The sequence below is a fragment of the Cyprinus carpio genome, chromosome A15 (genome assembly GCF_018340385.1).
Source record: "Cyprinus carpio isolate SPL01 chromosome A15, ASM1834038v1, whole genome shotgun sequence".
Taxonomy (NCBI): Eukaryota; Metazoa; Chordata; class Actinopteri; order Cypriniformes; family Cyprinidae; genus Cyprinus; species Cyprinus carpio.
In genome coordinates this window covers 11,651,807-11,675,492 of record NC_056586.1, presented here as the reverse complement: position 1 = coordinate 11,675,492, position 23,686 = coordinate 11,651,807, and the positions used below count along the sequence as shown (strand labels likewise).

Sequence of the window (23,686 nt, the reverse complement as noted above, 5' to 3'; positions counted from 1 at the left end):
TTTTCATTTTTAAGGGATGGAAATTTTGGATACAAATCTTTTGGTTAAAGTTAGCATGAAATAAAAATTCACACTGTGTTTTCTAAATGCATGGAGTTGATCTTATTGTGAACAGACTTCTCTCTGGTGATGTATACCAGGCTTCTCCAGTCATTTAAGTTCAAAAAGATAGAATTCATACATAAAAAAATGAAAAATAAAAATAAAAAACTCACATCATTAAATCAATATCACACCCAAAAATGAAAATTCTGTCATCATTTACTCACTCTCATGTCGTTCCAAACCTGTATGAGTTGCTTTCTTATTTTGAAGATTGCTGGTAATCAAACAGTTGATGGTTGCCATTGACTTCCATAGTATTTTTTTTCCTACTATGGAAGTCAATAGTATTTGACCGTTTAATGTTGTTGCATCTCCAGTTGTTTGATGATGGTTGATTAAACTGTGTCCCTGCAAGCTGGCATTTATTTGCATCACCCACATAGCCTGATCAAGGCTGCTTATCCCCCCCCCCCCCATGATCAAGGCTGCTTATATCAAAGGAGAGGTTGATTCCTTTTTTAAAGGGCAGTTCACCCAAAAAATTCATCATCATTTACTCACACTCAAGCTTTTCCAAACACAAATGAAGAAATGTAGAAAAATATTGGCAATCAAACAGTTGACGGTACCCATTGACTTCATTAGTATTTTTTCCATCCTATGGAAGCCTACGGTTACCGTCAATTGTTTGGTTACCAACATTCTTCAGAATATCTTCTTTTCTGATCAGCAGAAGAAAGAAACTTTTTGGAACAACTTGAGGGTGAGTAAACGATAACAGAATTTTTCTTATTTTTGGGTGACTATCCCTTTAACCATGTATTGCTAATAAGAAGCAAGCTATTCCTAAAATAAACAGCACAGCATGGGAAATAATCTTTTAGAAATATCCTTGCCAAGTAATAATTATGCTTCTTAAATTGAGCTTGTGGGAGATTAAGAAAAAATTTGGTTTGGGAAAAACCACCAAAGCCCTTTTTGGTCAGGCAGAGCATCAGTCGAGCACTGATGGCAGTCTCTGATTCAGCTGTCTCACTGCATTAGAGTCTTCGGCTGTCTAACTCTTTAAAGCAACATGCGCACAGACATACATTTTATAGGAGATTGTTTTACAAGGATGTTTGCCTACTGAAAACATTCTGCAGCTTATGTCAGTGAATTCTGATCGAAAACTCCTACGCAATTGAATCGACTGCATGTACTGCAAACCAAATGACCCACATATTCACACTGGCTGTGAGTGTGAAATGGTCACTGTGTCACTGTCTTTTTGTATTGATGATATCAGCAAAGGCTAGTTTCTCTTAGGATAAACATTTGATCTGACCCCTTTTCCCCTGTCATCTGCAAACACGTTTACTCACGTCTGTATTTGACAAATGTGGGTGTGTGCGGGTGTCATCTTTATGTGTGAGTGTGACCTCAATCTGAACAGGTGTGATATGGTGCAGCAGATGGCAGATGGCCACAGAAACTAGTCGCCTATGCTCCCTGGGTCAGATGATGTTTGCAAACGGTACTGAAACTGGGTCATGGGCGGGTGGATCTGTATCGGTCCTCCACAATTGTCGGTGGGGTCTTGCTTGATTAATTATTTGGTGAAATAAGACTCAATAACTTTCAAGGCAGCATTTATATGACCAAAAATACAGTACAACTAGTAATGTACTATTTTATATAGTAATGTACTAAATTGCAATATAAAATGACTGTTTTCTGTTTGAATAGATTATAAAATGTATTCCTGTGATGCAAAGCTGAATTTTCAGTAGCCATTGCTCCAGTCTTCAGTGTCATATGATTTTTCAGAAATCATAAAAAAATACTAATTCGGTGCTTTTTTTTTTTTACATTTTGAATTGTCATCAATGTTTAATCCAGTTGTGCTGCTTAATATCTTTGTGGAAACCATGATAATTTTATTTTTTTTGTGAGGTTTCTTTGATTAATAGAAAATTTATTTGAAATAAGTCTTTAGCACTTTTGATCAATTTAATGCTTCCTTGCAGAGTATAAGCATTAATTTTAAAAACAGTGGTAAGCATTGAATTTAGAGATGCATGCTATATTGGTAACGTATGGGTTGCCAGCCAATATCACATTTTTTAAACGTATTAGCTATTTAATTATTTAATGTTTTATTCTTATTTCTACTAATTTTACATTTATATTATCTCTGCTGTCTTGTAACTTTGAAAACAGTAATAAATTAATTGTAGCATTTCAAATAATTTATTTTTTCAGCATATTATTGTTACTTTATTTAGACATATTAGTATAGAATTTAGTATTGGTTATTTGTCAGTTATCGGTCATCATTTGATTGAATTGGTCTAAATGTTTATAAAAAAAAAAAAAAAAAAAATTTAATTGCTTGTCTCATGATAACATGACTTTAGGAATCTACCGTAGGGCACTGAAGGAATTACTGACTGAAAATTTCTGTCATTATTTACACTCCTTCATGTCAATCCAAACCTGTATGACATTTTTTGTTTTGCTGAATTCAAAATATTTGATATATTTTGAGGAATATCTGATCTCCTGTTTTCCGTTAAGTTAAAGCATATTGTGATTAGGGGCTTCAAGAACAACAACAAAAATCATAATTAAAAAAATGTTCTTTATGGAGCTTGATGGCCCCTGATCACATTCATTGAGCAGCATGAATATTCTTCATAATGTCTTTTTTTATGTTCTACATTAAAATAAAAAATAAAATAAAAAATTACACAGGTTTGAAATGACAAGAGAGTGAGTAAATAATGAGGATGGAATAAATAATAACAAAATTTTCAGCTGAACCTTCCATTTGATCGCTGCTGAAATAAATCATCAGTGACTCTCAGTGCCAGTTACCGGCCCTGCGCACAGCCTACCGTAAGAGACTGGAGTGTCACGCTACAATTACTCCCTTTTTTGAAAGCATCCAAAAAGCCTCCGTTACATTGTCCACTCACAGTGTCTCTGAAATGAGTGCAAGCAGGTTTGATTCCTTGCACTGAGAGCATTGATTTTAGCAATAATGAGACAAAGGCAATATCTGCTCCTCCGCCTCTCGTCTGTAGTTTGAGTCATACTGCAGGCTTTACCTCATCAGTTTCACTACAGTCAGACTGAGATGGCGCAGAGGAGTTTAAGATGGTCTTCTGTAGATTTGGTGCCTCTTGCTCTTGGGGCCATTTTTGATTTGTTATTTACTTGTGACGCTACAGGCCTCATGCTCAGCGAAGCATCCTAAGTGAGATTTTAGCCCCTTCGCTGCCCCGTTTCTTTCTCTCTCTTTCATCTTCTCTCTTTAAACCCATTACCTTAAAGGAGTAGTTCACCTAGAAATGAGAATTCATTCATTATTCATATTCACATTCTCTTACAAGTTTCAAAAAGCACACAAATGTTATGCCTAAAAGTAGTCCATTCAACTCATGCATGTGCCTTAGGAAGCCATAACTTTTTATAAATGTTCATTTAAAGTATTATTTCTTTGTGAATTTGCTATATGATTCTAAAATTAATCAGTTATCAGAGTATTCACAATATTAATATATAATTTTTATGTCTTTTTTTAAGATATTTGTCTGAATCTGATGGGGTATATGGTTGGGCCATCACACAGACACATAAAGAGAAGTGATCTGCCGAATGTTTTGTGTGTATGAAGTCATGAATGTGTTGTTTTGATTTAGTTTTGGTTCACTCTACCCATGTTTCTCCAGCTGGTTTTCATTTGATGATGAAATTATTTCCATGGAATGGCTTGGGTGGCTCTTATGGCTGTTGTGTGACTTTCACATACATGTTTTGGAAATTTCCCTGGAAAGTCTCATAAGGATCTCTCAAGAACAAATAGTCTTCTTTGCCTTATGTGTTGATATTAGAAGGCAATACCAAAATCTATGAATTTTCATAATTTACAAAACCAGTTTTGATTCCACAGCACAAACTATATGCTACTGAACAGACACTTTTATTTAAATGTTATAAACATTTAATAACATATAAATTGAAATTGAATTAAAACTAACTAAAACTTTCAAAAAATTCTAAATTAAACTAAACAAAATTAAACAAACATGACAAAATAATATTAAAAACACTATAAATCAGTATCATTTATATTATTTAATAAAATTTAATAAAAAATTTGGGTGGATATTTAATTGTGCATTCAAATTTTCCATATTTTTACATTTAGATAAATCTTAACACTCACTTAAAGGCATAGTTCACCATCAGTTGCTGGTCCCCATTGACTTACATAGTATGAAAAAAAACACTATGCAAGTCATTGGGGACCAGCAACTGAAGGTGAACTCTTCCTTTAAAAACACACATAACACGTAACATTTTTACATTTCACAAAATTGATATATATTTTTCATAACCTACATTATAAGAATACATTTTAGTTTTTTTGTTTTATTTAGACAAAATGTGTAGAATTCTATTAGGTGTAGTTATTGTTAACAAAAACTATTAAAAATCATTTCAGGTATTTGAAATAACATTGATATAAAATTAATATAAATATTAGATGAAAATCAAACTTAAAACGTTTAAACAAAAACTAGAAATGTTGCCCTGTCAACTTAGTGGCCTAGTACTAAAATTGCTAAACTAAAACATAAATAAAAATAAATTAAATCTATACAGAAATATTAAAACATAATGCTAAAATAAATAACAAAAGCACATTACCAAATTAATAAAACCTAAACTAAAATATAAATTAAACTGAATATATAAAATTAAAAGCTAATTCAAAATATTCATAAGTACTGTGATAGTATATAAACAATCCTAAAATAACAATACAAATAATTGTCTTTTAATATTGACGATTAATATTAAACATACTTCACTAATTACAGACATGTTTGACCATTGCATCAGATCTCATAATGTTAATTGTTAACTTTAAATGGTGTAACTTTTTATTAATTAATTAATTAATTAATTTAAGCTGTTGAACACCAATACATCTTATGTTATTGCCCCTTAAGAAATGTCAGGTGAACCTCAAACCAGCCTAATGCAAGTCAACTAGTTCTCCAGCCTCACTGGTTTTGAAAAATATGTGATTTTGACATTCCTAGCATTGACAGCCAGTGCTGCTGCATCAGGCAGGATATCTGTGACTGGCACCACAGTGTGAATGGCACACATTAGGACTGTGACCTCAGTAAGATTCAATAAGTGTGTTTAGTCTTGTCTCTCTCCCCTTCTACATCTCAAGCTCCCTTTTTCTTCTCCTTATAAAGTCTCTTCTCTTTCTCTCTCTGGCTTTTGACCTATTCTCTGTCTCCGAATGTCTTTTTCTCTCTCTTTGCTGTTCTGTAGAGTTGGCAGCCTTTCATCCATGAGATCAACTCTGAAAGTAGAACAGAATCTCAGAAGCCCCTCCTTTTACTCTTCCTGCAAAAGCACTGACTTCTTGGTCATGTTGATCAAGAACCCCTAAACATTCAGACACTCTGACATTGCCGTAATGTCCTGTTGGCGTTGCCTCATTAAAAATGCCATGTGGTTTATTCAGCCGCTCATTCCCGCCTCATACTGCACTCGGGCAGGTGCCAGTCTGCTGAGCCATTCCTGCGTATCCCGTCTGAACCCTACGCGAAATGTCAAGCTCAGCAACATGGGCGTGCCAGAGCTGAGTTTTAAACCTTCGGAGAGACCAAGACGCAACGGCTATTAAAAAAACACTCATTTAAAGCAGCATGTGGTCTTTTGAATATGTGGGTGTGTTTTGGGTGTATACATTTGGGCTACGGGCCAGACGTTTATAGTGGCACTTCCGGCACTCCATATCTGCCACCTGCTACCCGTAAAGCTTCAGGGCTTTGGGAAACGTGCACTTTTGGCCACTGACATGAAGCTATAAAAGTAAATGCGGTTGTTTGGCAAGTGGTTCATATTGAGGAACACAGTTACAACGGTTTGTGTGAAGTTTACAACTTTTTAACGAGAAGATATGCCAAACCTTGTCAAAAGATGGTAATGATGATGTTAAACTCTCTTAAAACTTGATTTTAAGAGTGATATGTAAAAGTGAGATGAAAAAAGAATGTACAAAAAGAATACAGAAAATCCTGTAAATACATATATATTTAAAATACAAACCTTAACTACATATATATATATATATATATAAATAAAATAAAGCTGAAATAAAATAAATATAAATATAATATTAAATATATATATATATATATATATAAATAAAATAAAGCTGAAATAAAATAAATATAAATATAATATTAAAAACTAAAATAAATAAATGGACAAAAATACTAAAAATTTAAGTAAAACAAAAATGTAACTAATTGTATGTAAATAATACTAAAATAACACTGACTTGAACATAGCACACAAGTTCCCCATTTACATTTTTGTAAGAGCAGCTAGGACATTTTTCAAAATATCTTCTTTTGTGTTTCACTGAAGAATTAATGTGTTATGAATTTGGAATGATACAAGGACGAAGAAGCTATGACAGAAATGAAATTTTTGATTGAGCTACTGTAGTGTTTAATTTTTTAAAGTCTTAGTATGTGTACCACTGTATATTTTCCTCAGTGGAATTGTTAGAATGTGAGTGTTTAGCTTGGACTAACCAGCTTCAGATATTTGCATTCTTCAAAACAGCCTGGCTTTGTGGTGTTGTGCATCAAAATTTTAAATTACCAATGCAAATTAAGGGTAGAATGAATGACCTGATTATGTTGCATAAATAGGCCGCTTGGGAGCGAAGCGATTGTTTTTTAGACAGAGGTGAATACATTCTCTGCAATTCCTGTTTAATCCAGTATATCATGGTTATTTGCAAACCCCAAATATAAAATAAGTAGTTTGGAATTAATTATTAAGTATTGGTGGCAGTTTTTGAAATTCAAATCAGAATGATTACATCCTGCTTGTCCAGCATGACTGGAAATATTGCCTTCTGTATGATGTGTCAACATTCCCTTGATACCCAGCTAGTGTGTGACCTAATAAATCTGACTTTTTGAAGTTGGAAGTTATGTTGATCCTGAGGTGAAATAAGGGCTGTTTTGTTCATGATATGTATGTACTCTTACTAATGTGTCTTCATTTTTGTTCTCAGCAACAGAGAGTTTGAGAGCGTGGAGATGAATAAGCTGCGTCAGAGCCTGCGCAGGAAGAAGCCCACCTACATGCCGGAGGCCAGCCGGCCGCACCAATGGCAGGCAGACGAAGAGGCTGTACGAAAGGGCAAATGCAATTTTCCTGTCCGGGTGAGCTGAGAACTTAAATGGCAGGGCTTCCAAATTCATCCAGAGGGTTGTTAACAGACATCTTGTTTTAATAAGATGAACATGATCTAAAAGTGCGGTCACACAAGGCTTTCAGCAGGCAATTTACTTTAGCGATTGCAACCAATATTGGCAAAATTATATGACATTTTGATTAAACATTACCAAAACATTTTCTTTGTTTGGAACATTAGCACATATGAATCATTCACAATAAGGCTAGCAAAGTGTATAAAGAAAGTAAATTAATTTAATTTAGATTTGAACTAATGTGAAATAACCTTGCAGATATAAATGTCTGTAGAGTGTAGTTTATGTTGTTCCATAAGACATATGATGATAATGGACACTTTAATAATTGTTTGAGTTTTTGAATGAAAAAAATAAATAAATCACACTAAGAGGCTGTTGTTTTAAACCAATACTAGTGCAAGAGGGAAAACAGAAATGAGTATAATGGGAATATCCAGATGTAGATTGACTTTTGAAAAGGTTGAAAGTCAGTAACACCCTCACGGTGTCTGGCTGAGGGCCAAAAGCTATAGAGCACTGAACAAACACAGACTTGCACTTAAAGGGTGACTTATCAGACCCCTTATCAGAATAACATCATGCTGATGGCTGGAATAGGATGTTAAGGAGTGTTAGTTGTTCAACTGTTTAGGGTCGGTAAGCTATGTTTAATTTTTTGAAAGTCTCTTGTGCTGCTCACCAGGCTGCATTACATTTGATCAAATATACAGTAAAAATAGTAATATAGTAAATATTATCACAATTTAAAAGGATCGTTTTCCATATGAATAGATTTAATTGAATAGAATTTAATTGAATAGTGTGAATTTCTTTTTTTTAAATTGGACAGTAGTGTATATCATGTAAAAATACATTAAATGGGTAATTATGGGAATATTTTAATGACTTTGAAACAGGGTTATCAATAGTATAAAAATATATTTCAAGATATAACAGAATTAATAATTTCCCAGAATATGGCTAGTATTGATATTAAAGTCAAACAAATAAGTAAATTCACCTTTTATAATTCTCAGAAAATGTCTTTTTCTCACAAAATATTGATATATGTGATTAATGAGCATATCATGTAATTAAAGGTGCAGTGTGTAAATTTTAGCTGCATCTAGTGGTGAGGTTGTGAATTGCAACCAACGGCTCAGTCCCCCGCTCACCCCTCCCTTTAGAAAAGCTACAGTGGCCGACACAGGTAAAGATGTCGTCGGTAAAGACAGCAGAGAGCAATGAGATTTCTTTACAAAGGTAAATCAAGGAATTATATTTACTTAATTATAAAACAAAAGTCGATGGTATTGCGAATGTTAATGTACTTGTTCATCATTGTGTCAGTGTTTTAAGAACACTGCAAGAACAACAAAGTGACGAAACACTCTGTAGAAAAGTTTGTCTGGTTAGGGCTACTGTAGAAACATGGTGGTGACTTCCATGTAAGGGGACCCGCGGTGTATGCAGATAGAAATTGCTCAATCTAAGGTAATAAAAACATAACGGTTCATTAAGTCAAGTCTTTATACACCTCTGAAAATGTAGTTATGTATATTATATTGCATTTCTGTAAATAGATTGTTGTAAATATTACACATTGCACCTTTAATTCAATTGAAATCATTTGACAATCTTAATTTGAAATGAAAAGAGGCTCTTTCAAGATTAAAGAAGGTCTGTATTTTTAAAGGTCTTGTATGTAGGATTGACACCGAGTGGTTGAACTAGGTATTGCAGTCCAAATTCTAAATATTGGAGAGGGTTTTTTTTCACCCGGCCCCTTGATGCACAATCAAATTAAAAAATCTACGACAAACACCAACAAGCGCACTTGATGATGAATGAAATGAAATACGCTGTGTTTTCCGCCAACTGGCAACCCGGGGTGCCGAAATACAATTGGGTAAACTGCCAGTGGTTGGGTTTCACAAACCAAAACAGAGACCGACATTCCGGCCCTGAACGCACATTTTCAAAGGAGAATAACTGACTGTTAACTTAGCATGTTTCTTAAATATCTGCAAACATATTATGGTATTTATATGCTTTAGTAGAGTCAAAATCTTACATACAGCACCTTTAAGTAAAGTGGAGGACGTATTGCAGTGGATCTTGCATAATTAAATTCAGCCTAACTTTACTCTCCAGCCTGAGACATCAGAAGTCTCTTTGTGACAGAGATGTAGTCCTGTAATGTCCTCTGTCCTCATGGCCACCATAATCACATAACACTGGCTTGATGATTATTAATTGTGTCCATGAGAGGACATTTTGATTGGTTTAGGCTGGACGAAATGTCTCATAAAATAAATCCTCAGCTGTGTTTTCAACGGGTTCCTCATTGAAATCTACACTAGCCCTGTTTGGACAGGACAAGTTTTCCCTGAAGAGGTTGAGTAAATTTGTGTTCCTGTCTGTTTTTATCACATAACCTCAGCAAAAGATTACAGAGCAGTGATTTATTTATTTTTTTTCACAACGTATTGCATATGTCATTCAGTAGTGGATGAAATATTGAAAATGTGGATTTCATCAGTTTTGACTTCTCTCTCTGTTTTCCTCTCTTTTTCTTTCTGCAGTACCTCGGTCTGGTGGAGGTAGACGAGTCCAGAGGGATGCATGTGTGCGAAGATGCAGTGAAAAAACTGAAACTGGTGAGTGCTGTAATGCTTTCCATTCTCACCCTATAAAACATACGCTTGCTGTAAAAAGCAAATTGGTAGCCAAATAAGCTCTTTTGTATATATGTGCAGTCAGCCAGTAAGGACAATGTATTTCCATCTTAACAAAGTGAAAAGTAATAGAAATTTATATTGTGAGTATGCATTTTTGAAGTTTTCCTGTTCTAAAATATATATTTGCCTAGAAATTGCTCTGTTTGAGTGCCATCTCTATAAAATAAAATAAAAATAGCTGTTAATTATCTATTCATAAAAATCACTGGATAAGTCAGAAATGTGAAAATTATATAGGCCCTTGTGTCATTATTATTATTATTACTATTATCATCATGATGCATATGGAAAATGCCCTAAAATACCATCTATGTCAGTTGCCCAATTAAACTTTAGAAAGTTAAAATAGATAAAATAGAAAGCTTCTGTATATTAATTTTGGAAAGACATAGCAATTTCTATAGTGAATATAGCTACATTGTTTTCGTCATTCTGAGCTCTGAAATATATAACTGCCTAGAAATTGATTTGTTTGATTGATCAAAATTCATATAAATCAAAAAGTGTGGAAAATATGTGCATAGTGTAGTGTAAATTTGTATATAGTCTTTGTGTAGGTCAAGCTGAATCATGCATAAACAGAAAAAAAATCTAATAAAAAATAAACAGACATATAACTAGGGCTTAATTTTGACCCTGACACACAGACTGATTCCCATCCATTTGTAGAACTCCACACGTCCTGCTTTCCTCATTGCAGGGGACCGTAAGCTCTTTGAAGATCTGTGAGGACTTAGGATTTAATGTACTGAGAGTCTACAAAGTCTCATTTATTTTAAAAATGGATCTTTATGGAGCATAGCTTCTCTGTCGATGGCTATTATCTTCAGTATTGCTGCTCTGTCAATAGTCATATCCTGAGACTGCAAATCTCATTACTGAATTGTCAGAGCAGAACTGTAATATGTAATGTTTTTTATCATGTTAAAACTTTTCACCCACTAGTGCTGTCTGTGTGACACTGTCTGTGTGTGTGGGCCTTGTCTTTGGGGCTCCTCCATCTGTTCATATACACTTCCCGCTGTGTCTTTCTACACAGTCACTTCATTTATTTTCTCTTCTTCCCCAAACCCCCAAAGCCTTTATCTCATTCTGTTTTGAGCTTGTGCTTGTTCCTTATTCTTCCATTCTTTTCTTCCTCAGTGTTCTGCTGTTTTAGCAAATTTGGACAGTGACTTTTGGGATACTTGTAACGTCAGCTGAATTCCCTCAATTTTTCTTGATTCAGTTGCATACTTCACTTTTACTTATTCCCTTAGTTTTTTCCAGATTAAATGAATTTCACAATGTACTATCCTTCACTTTCTCAGACAGATGTGGACTCACAACAGATTCACTGAAAGATTTAAACCCTGTTCCAAAACCTAGAGAGCTGCCTTGCAGTACCTCAGAGTAACTCCTGTCCTAAAATAATAAGGCAGCAATATATATATTAGACACATTTAAACATTTAAAAAAAAAAAAAAAAACAAAGCCTGATATTATAAAGACAATCATGTCAGATTTAGTAAAAATAAACATTTATATGGTAATAATAATAATAATGCCCTACTATTCAAAAGTTTGGGATCAGTATTTTCTTTTTTATTATTGTTATTTTTGAAAGAATTCTCTTATGCTCTTCAAGGTTGCATTTATTTGATTAAAATTACAATAAACAGTAATTGTAATATTGTATTATAATTGTATTGTATATTGTAATATATTATTTAAATGTAAAATAACAGTTTTCTATTTTAATATATTATTTATATTATTAATAATAATAATTATTATTATAATATGTGTTTGGATGTCAGGTTATATAGGCATATATATTTTATTTTTTTATTTTTTGTTGATTAGAAATTTCAAAAGACCATCATTTTGAATAGTACAAGTTTATTTTTTTATTATTTTTTTTATATATAGTTTTACAAAAGATTTCTGGAACTTTTTATTAATTTAATGCATCCTTGCTGAATAAAATAAATAATAATAATAATAATAATAAAAATCTGGACTTGATGTTCCTGGAACTCATCATGTTGTTGGGCAGCTTTCTGATACGCTGTAGTACAAATTGAGCTGACAAAAGCTAAACCTGTCATGGAAATGTCAAAAATAGCACCAATTCTTGTGTCAGCATGCTTAATGCAGAGCAAATCAAAACCTCTGCAGTGGTGATAATATCCTGTTGTGACAAAAGGCTGATTTTGTTTCATTATTTCTTCTCAGAGTGGGAAAAAAACTGTCAAGGCTGTGCTTTGGGTGTCTGCCGATGGCCTGAGAGTAGTGGATGACAAAACCAAGGTAAGTTTGTATAGGCTTTTTGTTGTCCATTGAAAGCCATTAACCAACGGTAAAAAAGAAAAAGTCTTTGAAGCCCCAAAAAGCTCCCAAGCCATTAATTAGCCAAGTTCGTCAGCAAAGAGAAAAAAGATCTGTAGGAAACACAAAATATGCAGAAGGAGGAAACTGGCAGGCCTCCAAAAGACCCGTCACATGACCATCCCGCTTCATGAGACATCATTCTCAGGCACGAGATTACTTTTTAGGCCAAGGGTTCCCATGTCTCTCACAGTTGGGTTTTTCTTTCAAAGTTCGGGGATTAATATAACATCCTTCCCTCTGACAAAACCCAGAAAGGGTCAAAGGTCTCACATAATGACTTCAATCATCCCCTGTTCCTCCTTTTCTGCTCACACAGTAAAAGGCGGAAGGCTACAAAGCTTTCTTTTTTGTTTCTCATAAGGGCCTCAGACAGTGTCGTTCACTCACTATGCGCTTCTGGTAATCCTCCCGTATGCGTATGAGTCAGCAGTACCACCTAATCCTTCCTGCCGCTGTCACACACCACCTGTGTGTCCTGCACTGCCTCCTCTCTCTTGTTAAACTTCACCTGTCATTATATTAATAATAATAAAAGGCAGTGCTCAACACTAAGAATTTTTTGTGTTTTTTTGGTTCAAAGTTTTCCTTGCTCTGCCAAAATCTTAAATAGCCCCGCAACAAAAATGTATAAATAAATAATAGTTAATGTTTTCATTGTTTTTTGACCGTGTAACCCTGTATTCTAATAAATAAGGCTATTATGACCCCCAAATTTTCACATTTCTACATTCCAAATTTGAAACTTAAAACTACTTGCCTATTATAACATTATTATATTAAAATGCTTTGATAATGTTATGTTATATCATAACATTAATAAAGACAAATTAACAGTCAGAGGCATATTAGGCAGACAGAGGCATATTAGGCTGCTGTCACTTTAAGACCTAATGCACGGATCCAATAATCTGATACACAACCAATTTCTTTCTCAGAAGTTTATGTTCATTTAAGACATAACCAACTGTGTTTATGAAGATACTTGCCAAGTTGGATATTTTGTCATAATTTTGTGTGTATTTCAAGCACAATATGATGCGAAAGAGAACTTATTTTTGGTGTACTTATTTTCTCATATTGAGCTAGTGCCAAGTGCGTCTCTTTGCGCTTGATGGTTTCAATATTTAAATTGCCAAAACACATGCAAATGATAAACTTTCTTGAATTCCTTCAACTGTCCTGGGCATCTACTTACTGTCGAGCCTTAAAAGAGTTATTGATTACAAGACCAGACTGTCTTATGACAACTGAGATGAGTCAGCAGTCTCCAAAAAGAACACAATCATCCATGACGAAGCTTTTACAGCTGTAACCGGGTCCCCTCGGTCAGTAATTGGCTAACAATGAATGGGCCCCTCACCTCAACCCAGTCTTCCTCTGCTTCACCCTCACCTACCACTTCTACAGTGTTCAGCTCATTCATTATGTATTTACTTTGGCCCCCTAAAAAGGAAACACTAGCCACTGTTACAGTGGGAGGTCCAGGCTACACAAAAAGCTTTAGTCACGTTAGAAGAATCAAAAGAACAAAATGGTATAATGTGGTTGGGTCATGGACAAATAATAATATAGAAGAATCTAGTTTAAAATGTGGCTTTCTAGTTCCTGGGATGTAATTTAAAATTTATATTCATGTTGGTTTCATGTTTTTGAAACACTATTATGCCATATGCATCAAATCCAGGGATTAAATAACAATTTATAATATTTCAATACATGTATGTTTTAATATTACATTACCATTCAAAAGTTTGGGGTAAGACTTTTTTAAATACTTTTAAAAATATACTTTCTAGTTCTTTAAAAATGCTGTTCTTATGAACTTTCTATTCTACAAAAACATTAAGTAGCAAAACTGTTTTCAACATTGATAATAATAAGAACTGTTTCTTGAGCAGCAAATCAGCATTAGAATGATTTCTGAAGGATCATGTGACACTGAAGACTGGAGTAATGATGCTGAAAATTCAGCTTTGCATCACAGAAATAAATTACTTTTTAAAATATATTAAAACAGAAAACAGTTCTTTTAAATGGTAATAATGCTTCACAATGTTATTGTTTTTGCTGTATTTTAGATCAAATAAATACATATTGGTGAGTATAAGAGAAAAAAATATAAGAGACATTAAACTTTTGTGGTGGTGTCAATTATAAAGAAAAAAGCAATACAAGTTTCTTTACACCTTTAATACATAAAAGTGCACATCATCTTTATAATTATTTTGAATTATTTTCTTTTAAAAAATTTCATGAAATGAATTATGATATTTTCTTGGGGTGATAAAATAACCTTGCCTTGTTATGAAAATAATGTTTGAACAAAGCCTTTTTTCCCGTAAGAAATGTTAGGGTATTTCCTCAGGACTTTTTTCTACATCACAATCTCAGGACAGTTAAACAGCTTTTTTACATTATGCACCACAAAAATATAAAAATTGACTTGATTAAAATTAAAAAAATCAGAAATTGAAAACTTGTTCATCATAGAAGAGATGTATTCAGCTCATTGTCTCTATGACTTGCATTGTACCTTTTTTTTACCCAATATAATAATATAAAACCCAATACAATAATACTTTTTTTTTGACTAAATATTGACTAAATACAACTAAACACAAAACAGTGTCTTGTTATTGACACAAAGCACTTTCAAATACTTTTTATTTGAATTTCAAAACTTTATTTGCTACAACCAACAACCGATCTGCCCCTTTTTTATTTTCTCTGTAGGACCTCATTGTTGACCAGACCATTGAGAAGGTGTCCTTCTGTGCACCTGACCGTAATTATGATAAGGCATTCTCCTACATCTGTCGTGATGGGACGACTCGCCGCTGGATCTGCCACTGCTTCATGGCCTTGAAGGACTCGGTGAGGAGAAACCAGCGGGGAATAATTCTTCAGACTCTATTCCCTGCAAAGTGGGATTAAGATAGGGATTATGGCATTGTTATCTCAACTGGAATAAACGCTTAGAGACTGTTATCTGCACTTGGGTCTTTGGGAATTTTGATTAGGATCCCAATACTAGTCTAGACAAAAACAACATTTTGTGACTATACAATGTTTTTGTCCGATCCCTAACAGCAATAGCAAAACAGTGTATGCAAACACTGACTAACCAAGCTACTAATAATTTTATTCATTTTCCATTAAAAATATCAAAACATCATTAAAACATGATAAGTTTACTTACGAAGTAAAATGGTAATTCTATCTGTCCATACATAAATACAGTGGGTATAGAAAAGAATCACTCCCTTTGCAGCCTGAAATGAAGATGGCTTTTCATCCATAAATCAATATTTACTTAGTTCAATCTAGCTGTATTTACTGAGTGCAACTTATAACATCCAAATGAAAGATATAATATAACACTGTACATGTATATATATATATAATCTTAAATTTATATTTTAGATATTTTACTGGAACAAGACAGCAAAGCTAATAAAAAAAAAAAAAAGAAGATTTTTACAGTGTTGCCATGATTGATGAAGCATATTAAAAAGCTAATTAAAAGTCTTTTTGGAGTGTACAGTGTTGCCATGATGCTAATGTAACATCCTCCACAACATCAGGGTGAACGTTTGAGTCATGCGGTGGGATGCGCCTTTGCTGCTTGCCTTGAGCGGAAGCAACGCAGAGAGAAGGAGTGCGGGGTCACAGCTTCCTTCGATGCAAGCCGCACATCGTTTGTGAGGGAAGGCTCCTTCCGCGTCTCCTCTGCTGGACAGCAAAGTGACCGGGAGGACATCATGAAACAACTGCAGGTCAAAAAGAAAGGTCAGCCTCCTTACAATCACTCCCAAACACCAAAGGCTTTCTTTGTAAAAAATGACTGATTAGTGAATGTACCTCTCTGTAGAAGCATGCAGCATTTCTGCAGTGCCTCCTGGAAATGCTTCTCCTCCAGAGGGAGCGGCTTCACCGGGGGAGAGAGCAGAACCAGGCGGGCCTCATGCCATCCCGCGCCGCCACGCTCCTATCGAGCAGCTGGTGCGGCAGGGCTCTTTCCGCGGCTTTCCACAACTTAGTCAGAAGAACTCACCTTTCAAACGGCAGCTCTCACTACGCTTGAATGATCTCCCATCAACCCTACAGCGCAAGACCGACTACCAGACCAAGAACCCAGGTTAGTTGTTTTTGTGTACTCAAGCGGCGGAAGCGTAATGGAACCGTAATGTTGACCCAGTACTGTTTACCCAGGTGACAGTACTGACCGCCATTTATGTGTACTGTGCGTCAGCAACCCGAGGAATTTCAGATGTATCTCATGTTGAGTCTGCAAACAAATAAGTACAAAAGCACTCTATTTGCACTGAAACCTTATGATTTTACCCATAAAATTATTTAAGCGTGCTGCATTTACCTGTAGACATGTGGTTTACAGCTGCTTTCCATTGATGTAGTGCTCAATAAATAACATTTAACATTTTTGCAGAGAATTGAACTTCTATCCTAAAAGGGGAATCACGGGTTGTATGTTTTTTTAACAGTGCCATGTTTGACAGGGTTTATCTAGGAATAATGTAAATGACATGACAAGGAATAATTCTTGCTTTAAGGGCTGTAACATATGCAGGAATTTGAGGCCATCATAATTGTGTGATCCTGATAATCTTTCTTGCTTTAAGGGCTGTAAAACAAACCAGAACACGAAATGTCTGTTGCTGTTGTTTTTTTAAAAAAACTGGAGGTGTTTATTAGAGATGCACCAGTATTGAAGTTCTGTGTGATCCTGATAATCTGATAATTAATCTAAAGGTGTTATGGATATTAATTTTAAGATCTGCTAATGATTACATACAACATTACATGTTAATGTTATTTAAGATTATATTTGATTAAGTGAGTAATACACAAATGCAATAGTAATCTAAATGTAAAAATAGGATTTATTTGAAATAGAAATAATTTGTAACATTATAGATGTCAATATAATGCATCCTTGAAAAAAAAAAAAAAAAAAAAACCTTAATGAAGTGATTGACCTTTCTATTGGTTTATGTATAGTGCATCCCTACCTTATATCATAGATCCAGGTTATTTTAGCAAGCAAAATTCCATAAACTGCATGGATGGCCCACTGAAATGAGCCACACAGATGTGATTGACCTTTCTATTGGTTTGTGTCAGTTCCAGAGATGGATCTATCAGTGGCAGGAGAGGCAGACAGCTTAAACGCTCTGTGCAGCCAAATCAACAGCTCTTTCACCAAACCATCTGAGGATCTGTGTGCCAAAGCCACCAGCAACTGCTTACCAGTTTACAGCGCTCCACCTGCCATTCCTCCTCCACCTGCTCCACTGCAAGGTAACACAGATGGCACATTTCCACGTAAACGTGCATTATCAAAAGTGTGGAATAATTAAAATGTATAAATGTAAATAAAACAATTAACCTAACCAAACCAACACTTAATTTATTAAAAAAAAAATAAAACAAAAAAATAATAAAACAAAACAACCATTTAAAATAACTTTTTAATTTTTTTTTTTCTCTCTCATTATTCTAGATCAGGGTTATTCAAATCTTACCCTCAAGGGCCAGTGCACTGCAGAGTTTAGCTCCAACCCTGATCAAACTCACCTACCTGTGATTTTCTAATGATCCTGAAGACACTGATTAGCATGCTCAGGTCTGTTTGATCAGGGTTGGAGCTAAACTCTGCAGTGCACTGGCCCTTGAGGGTAAGTTTTGAATAACCCTGTTCTAGATCCTTCAGAAATCACTCTAATATGCTGAATTGTGCACAATTATTATTGGTAATCAATTATTATTATTTTTATAATAATAAAATAATAAAAATCCGCCTTGTTGGCAGAGGCTATTTACACCAGCTCCACCCACAAACGTGTTATAGGGATAGTTAACACTATAACCAATAAAACATTTAATGCACCCTTGCTGAATAATTTTTTTTTCATCTTATCCCATACCTTTGATTGGTAGTATATCATGCAAATATAAAGCAGAAAAACTCTTTTCAACATATTGTCTTGTTTTCCAGTCCAAATATCTAAACATTCTTAAATCACTATACATATAGGGCCCTATCTTGCACCCAGCGCAATTGACTTTGTACACCGACGCATGTGTCATTCCTATTTTGCACCCGCGCAAAGCGCGCTTTTTCCTACAGAATAACACGTTTAAAATACTGAGGTGAACTTGCGCTCCCTGGGCGTTCAGCGCAAAAAAGGAGTATATGTTCCGGCGCAAACAATCCCTGGTGCTATTTTAACATAGTGTTAGATACATTGCCACTGACTAGAAAAAACTTAGTCTAAAGTCAGTGGCTGCCTTATTATTAATGTCTATTTTCGCATGCTTGATTATTATGTAAGCGTGAACAACGTGCTTACAAATCTTGCTCATGTAATCTACACAGATGCAACTTGATAATTTTTGCAAATCATAAATTGTTGCTATTTAAAAAAATTTAAACATGAGATGACAGAAATCATTGTGGTGTGCCACGATAATATGAAAAAATAGTCTTTTCTAGTTACTTTTGATTCAGGCTATTTATGTAATGCACTCTCAGGCTGAATGCCCATGTATTTAGGACATTTTCATCATCAGTCTCCCAACCGCTTGGATTGCGTAGTAAATCATGCAATATATAAAGCAGAAAAAACTTGCGCACACTGCTTTCAAAGGGAATTTTGTCTTGGTTTTTTTCACAGTCCAAATACACCTAAACATTCTTAAATCAGACTAACATATTTTAGATTTGCTTCTGGGCACAAGAGACATGCGAGGAGGAAAATAAAAAACAGCGTCGAGACCCGCCCACAAAGTTACTTGCGCTTCGCGCTTTGACACTTGCGTTTCAGATCGTTAAAAAATAGGGCCCATAGTATGCTTCCGCACATGACATGCGAGAAAAAATAAAGAAATTGTGCACATGATTACTATTTCGTTCCCTCAATTTGCTAATTCGTGTGCACAATTTACTAATTCATTCTCTCAATTTATAAATAGTGTGCAAAATTGATCAAATCGAGGGAACAAATTAGTAAATCGTACACACAATTTAGCCTACTATTTTTTTCCTGCATGCCACGTGCGGGGCTTCGTAAAAATTACTTTAAAATGTTTTATGAAAAATGTATCAAAATGAAGTGAGTTTAAACAACAATTGGTTAAAAACGACACAAATACTGAGTAAGAAAATTCATTTTATTTAAATCAAATAATGCAGTCTTGGAGAGCATTCTTTCAGCAACATTAAAATGTATTAAAATTACAAACTTTAACCAGTAGTGTATACATGGTGAATAGGACAGGGATATTTGAACATTCTTACCCTTCTCGTTCCCCAGCTACAAATTCATGGGTTCAGACAGAGCCTGCTGTCCAGTCCCCTCCGCCCGTTCCTCAAGGTGGCCACAAACGAACCCCGTCCGAAGCAGAACGCTGGCTGGAGGAAGTGGCTAAAGTGGTGAAAGCCCAGCAGCAGACTCCACCAACCCTACCACCACCACCCACTCATCAACCTCCGCCCGTGCCCACCATGCCCATCCCACCCGGCTCCCTCCCCTCCTCCATGCAACCATTCCCAATGGCCTTTGACGTCACTCCTGCACCCGTAGGCATGTTCGCCCAACAGCCTCTTCAACCGGCTTTTGTACCTATGCAGCCATACATGCCCAGTCTTGCCAACAGCATGACCTATCCCAATGCCAGTGTGCCCGTGGTGGGCATCACACCGTCGCAGATGGTGGCTAATGCATTCTGCACTGCGGCTGGGACAGGGGGTGGAGCGGCGATGGGGGTCGGGATGGGGCCGAAGACAGGAACGCTTGTGGGTGGCCAACAATCGGCTTTCCCCACCCTGTCCGCAGGCTTCCCAACCACCACCTTCACCTCTCCTCCAACCGTCAACGGCCACCCGCATAACTCCTTTCCATCAACGGCCACCACGACGAGTGTCACGCAAAACGGTAGTACAATAAAAAGTGGTACTGGTTGGCCGATGGAGAGTCTGAATCCGAATCCCACGTGCAGTTCCCAAGAAGCAGAGCATTTTGAGGCAAAGTGGGCTGCTCTGGAATCCAAATCGCAACCGAAGGCGCAAAACCCTTTTTCGAATGACTTACAAAAGACTTTCGAGATTGAACTATAATCTTAAGGAGACTCTGAAAGAGGCTGAACTATTTCATACCCCATTTCCCGTCCCCTTTTTTTGTCTCTTAAAGGGTGGTCTTATGCTCCTGGTCTGTTTGGGGGCATTGGTTGCTGTAAGAGATCATTCTGTTGCATTTTGCCTCATTTCGAGCATCAGACTCGAGATTTGGAGAACAGAAAGACCGTCACAACATGTCCGGCACTTACAAGAAAGCTAGAAAGAGAAACCTGCACAGTACTTCCACCAGTTATGACCCATGCTTGGAAAATGAATGAAATACTGAAATTAGGGGATGGTCGAAATTTATTTATTGTTTATAACTAACATAATTAAATATAACAGGATGAATGAAAACAGCTACAATAAAACCTCAACTACAAAACCTAAAAATTACATTATCTAGAATAACTCTGAGTTTACATTGTGCTTTCAGTTTCTTTATTGATTGCCCATTTCTGTTGCCGTTTAATTTCATTAATTCCAAGTGAATCAAATGAACCATTGAAGCATCTGCTTTGAACCAAGTGGATACCAAAAGTTCCACCAACAGGCACATTCCAACCCTGATTATACAATTGAGACCCAACACGCAACGGAAAATTAGACCGAAATGCCACTGTAGTGACCTTGACCTCTTTTATTTTTATAATCCGTTTAGCCAGACCTGTTCAAATATATGAATTTGGTCAACCTTAACATTATCTTCAGTGGGTTCATGGGGCTTCTCAGTTGTTACGAATGTATTTCAGAAACTCTGTGACCATGCTAGGGTGGCAAAATGACAAAATGTATTACAATGGGTGGTTGTGAAGAGCAAGTGTATGAAAATATTAGAAAAAGGTTAAAGATGGAGGTTATAGTGTTCGTTTTTTGCAAGCAGTGGAACAACTACATGGACTCTTAAAGGGACAGAGTCATTTGGTCCCGTTCATGCATGCTTAAAATATCCCATATTACAGTATGTTAAAACATTGAATATGCATATTAGTCTTGACTTCTGTTTCTTATCACCACTTTTTCACTCGCTCTGGTCTAAGAAAAGGAATAATTGTCCTTAATTGCAGGCGAATAATGACACACACACTCTATATAATAAGATCTCATGCTGTTGTTGTAAAAATAGATGTGGATCCTGCTCATTCAAGAGGTTCATATGTTCCCAACGTGCAACGTGTAGGCACATTTATCGTTCAGTAATTCTCAATGGTTGTATTTTTGTTTTCTTTGGAAACTATCATCCAGCTGTACGAATAAGATGTTGAATGATCATTCTGGAGTGTGGGGAGCCTGCAGGTGTCAAAGCTAGATGATCAAAGTCCGACTGCACACTGTGCTCTTCCTGTGGAGATGGACATTCAAGGCAGGCACAATGTTTTTATCTCCAGTTTCAAAAGGCCATTTTGACTGTCATGTGTTATAAATTGACCTCCCGGCTTTCATATCAGTTGTTTATTAGAGGGTCAAGCGGGTCTATTGTGCACAATGAATCTAAAAATAGTCATTTTTCCAAAGACAATGCATTTGTGATTTGGCGAAGCGATATGTTGTATGGCGTCAAATGGATGAATTTATTATACTCAATTGCCCTGGCTCTTTTTGTTCACACTCTCCCCTTGACAAAATCTAGGTTTTTCAAAACCAGGGAACTAAATTACCTCATGAAGTTGATTGTAAACTTTAATGTAGTGATAACAAACCAGTGGAGATTATTTTTAATCTTTATTTACAGAATTTTGTATTTAAACCTACATATTTCTATTGTAATTACATTGTATAAAAGATAAAATAAATAATATAATATAAACTATGTTACGTTTGTTGTATCAAGATTTTTCTCCCCTCGTTACTCATTTATAAATATGTAAAATATTTTTATATTAATTTCCATAACTTTATGTGTGGTGAACCTCATTATATGTGTAATGAGGATATATATATATCTATGTATATATATATATATTTAGTATATATATATATATCAAAGTATATATATATATAATATATAATTACATCTTTGTATTAAATTTAAACTGAATAAATAATTGCAAAAAAAAAAAAATATTCATAATTCATATATATATATATAGAAAATGTTTAAAATACAAAACAAAAATATCTAAAATATATAAATATATGAAGTAAATTATTTACATTATTTTCAGGTAAAATGTGAAATGTGAATGTGTTTAAGATTCAACCCAAATATTTCTAATAGAAATTGTGCTAAGTGTAATTTCATCTTATACAATTATTGCATTTATAAACCTTTTGAAAAAAAAAAAAACATGATAAACCATATTAAACAATAGACACACACATATATATATGAAATTACAAATAAAACAGTGCTAAAATAGGTTTCATTTTCTTCATATTTTTCTTTTCAATCATATATTTTATTTATTGTGTTTAAATAAGATTTAAAAAGTGACTGCTCTTATGTGCTGCTCCATTATACTGTATAGTTACTCTTGTTCACTACAATCCAATAGAGCCCCTCGTAAAGATTTATGAACAGACTTTTTAAAAAAATGAATTGGTCACAGACCATCAACCACACAGATTGGCAGAACTGACTATTAGTGCCTCTTTGTGTCTCAGCAGAAGCTGAAGATCAGAATTGTTAAATGGACCCAAGCAAGGCGCCATGTCTTCCCCGGGAAAGCGTGAGAAAATGGGAGAATGGTTTCCGTGGCGGTGACTCTCTTCTTATTGTCCTGCACCCACAGAGTATCTGTGTGGATGAGGGGGAAGACGGGACGGTGCAGGATGAGTTGCCATGGATACCAAAGCAAAACAGCCATTAATAAACATCCAGAAAAAGCCACAGTAAGCAGAAAAACAGTGGCCCCAGATATAAATTAACTTACAAAGGCTTCCAGTATGGAAAAAAGACACTGGTGAGTATACAAGATTCTGCACTATCCATCCACTGCAGTTTTTTTCATTTATTTTTTGGCAATGTGCTTTGTTCTCTAAGCAGGCTATTTGCAGTCCATATGTGCATTCAAATAAAACAATGGCCCAAATTAAGTTTAAACCGAATTGAGAGTGTCTGTCTGTCAGTGCTGTTCCAGCTGAAATAATGTATGAAATGG

General features: G+C 35.2%; 1 protein-coding gene across 2 annotated transcripts in view; it reads left to right on the top strand.

Annotated features, from left to right (window-relative positions):
* LOC109067031 (numb-like protein) overlaps nucleotides 1–20,904 on the top strand; it is a 43,237-nt gene extending 22,333 nt beyond the window's left edge. For both annotated transcript variants that reach the window (XM_042771005.1, XM_042771004.1), the window contains exons 2-9: nucleotides 7,154–7,304; nucleotides 9,920–9,994; nucleotides 12,293–12,367; nucleotides 15,182–15,322; nucleotides 16,033–16,237; nucleotides 16,320–16,586; nucleotides 17,591–17,767; nucleotides 19,783–20,904. In XM_042771005.1, the coding sequence (XP_042626939.1) occupies nucleotides 7,179–7,304; nucleotides 9,920–9,994; nucleotides 12,293–12,367; nucleotides 15,182–15,322; nucleotides 16,033–16,237; nucleotides 16,320–16,586; nucleotides 17,591–17,767; nucleotides 19,783–20,585 (1,869 nt within the window). In that variant the 5' untranslated portion in view covers nucleotides 7,154–7,178 and the 3' untranslated portion in view covers nucleotides 20,586–20,904. The remainder of the gene's footprint in view (nucleotides 1–7,153; nucleotides 7,305–9,919; nucleotides 9,995–12,292; nucleotides 12,368–15,181; nucleotides 15,323–16,032; nucleotides 16,238–16,319; nucleotides 16,587–17,590; nucleotides 17,768–19,782) is intronic.
* The last annotated feature ends 2,782 nt before the right edge of the window (nucleotides 20,905–23,686 follow it).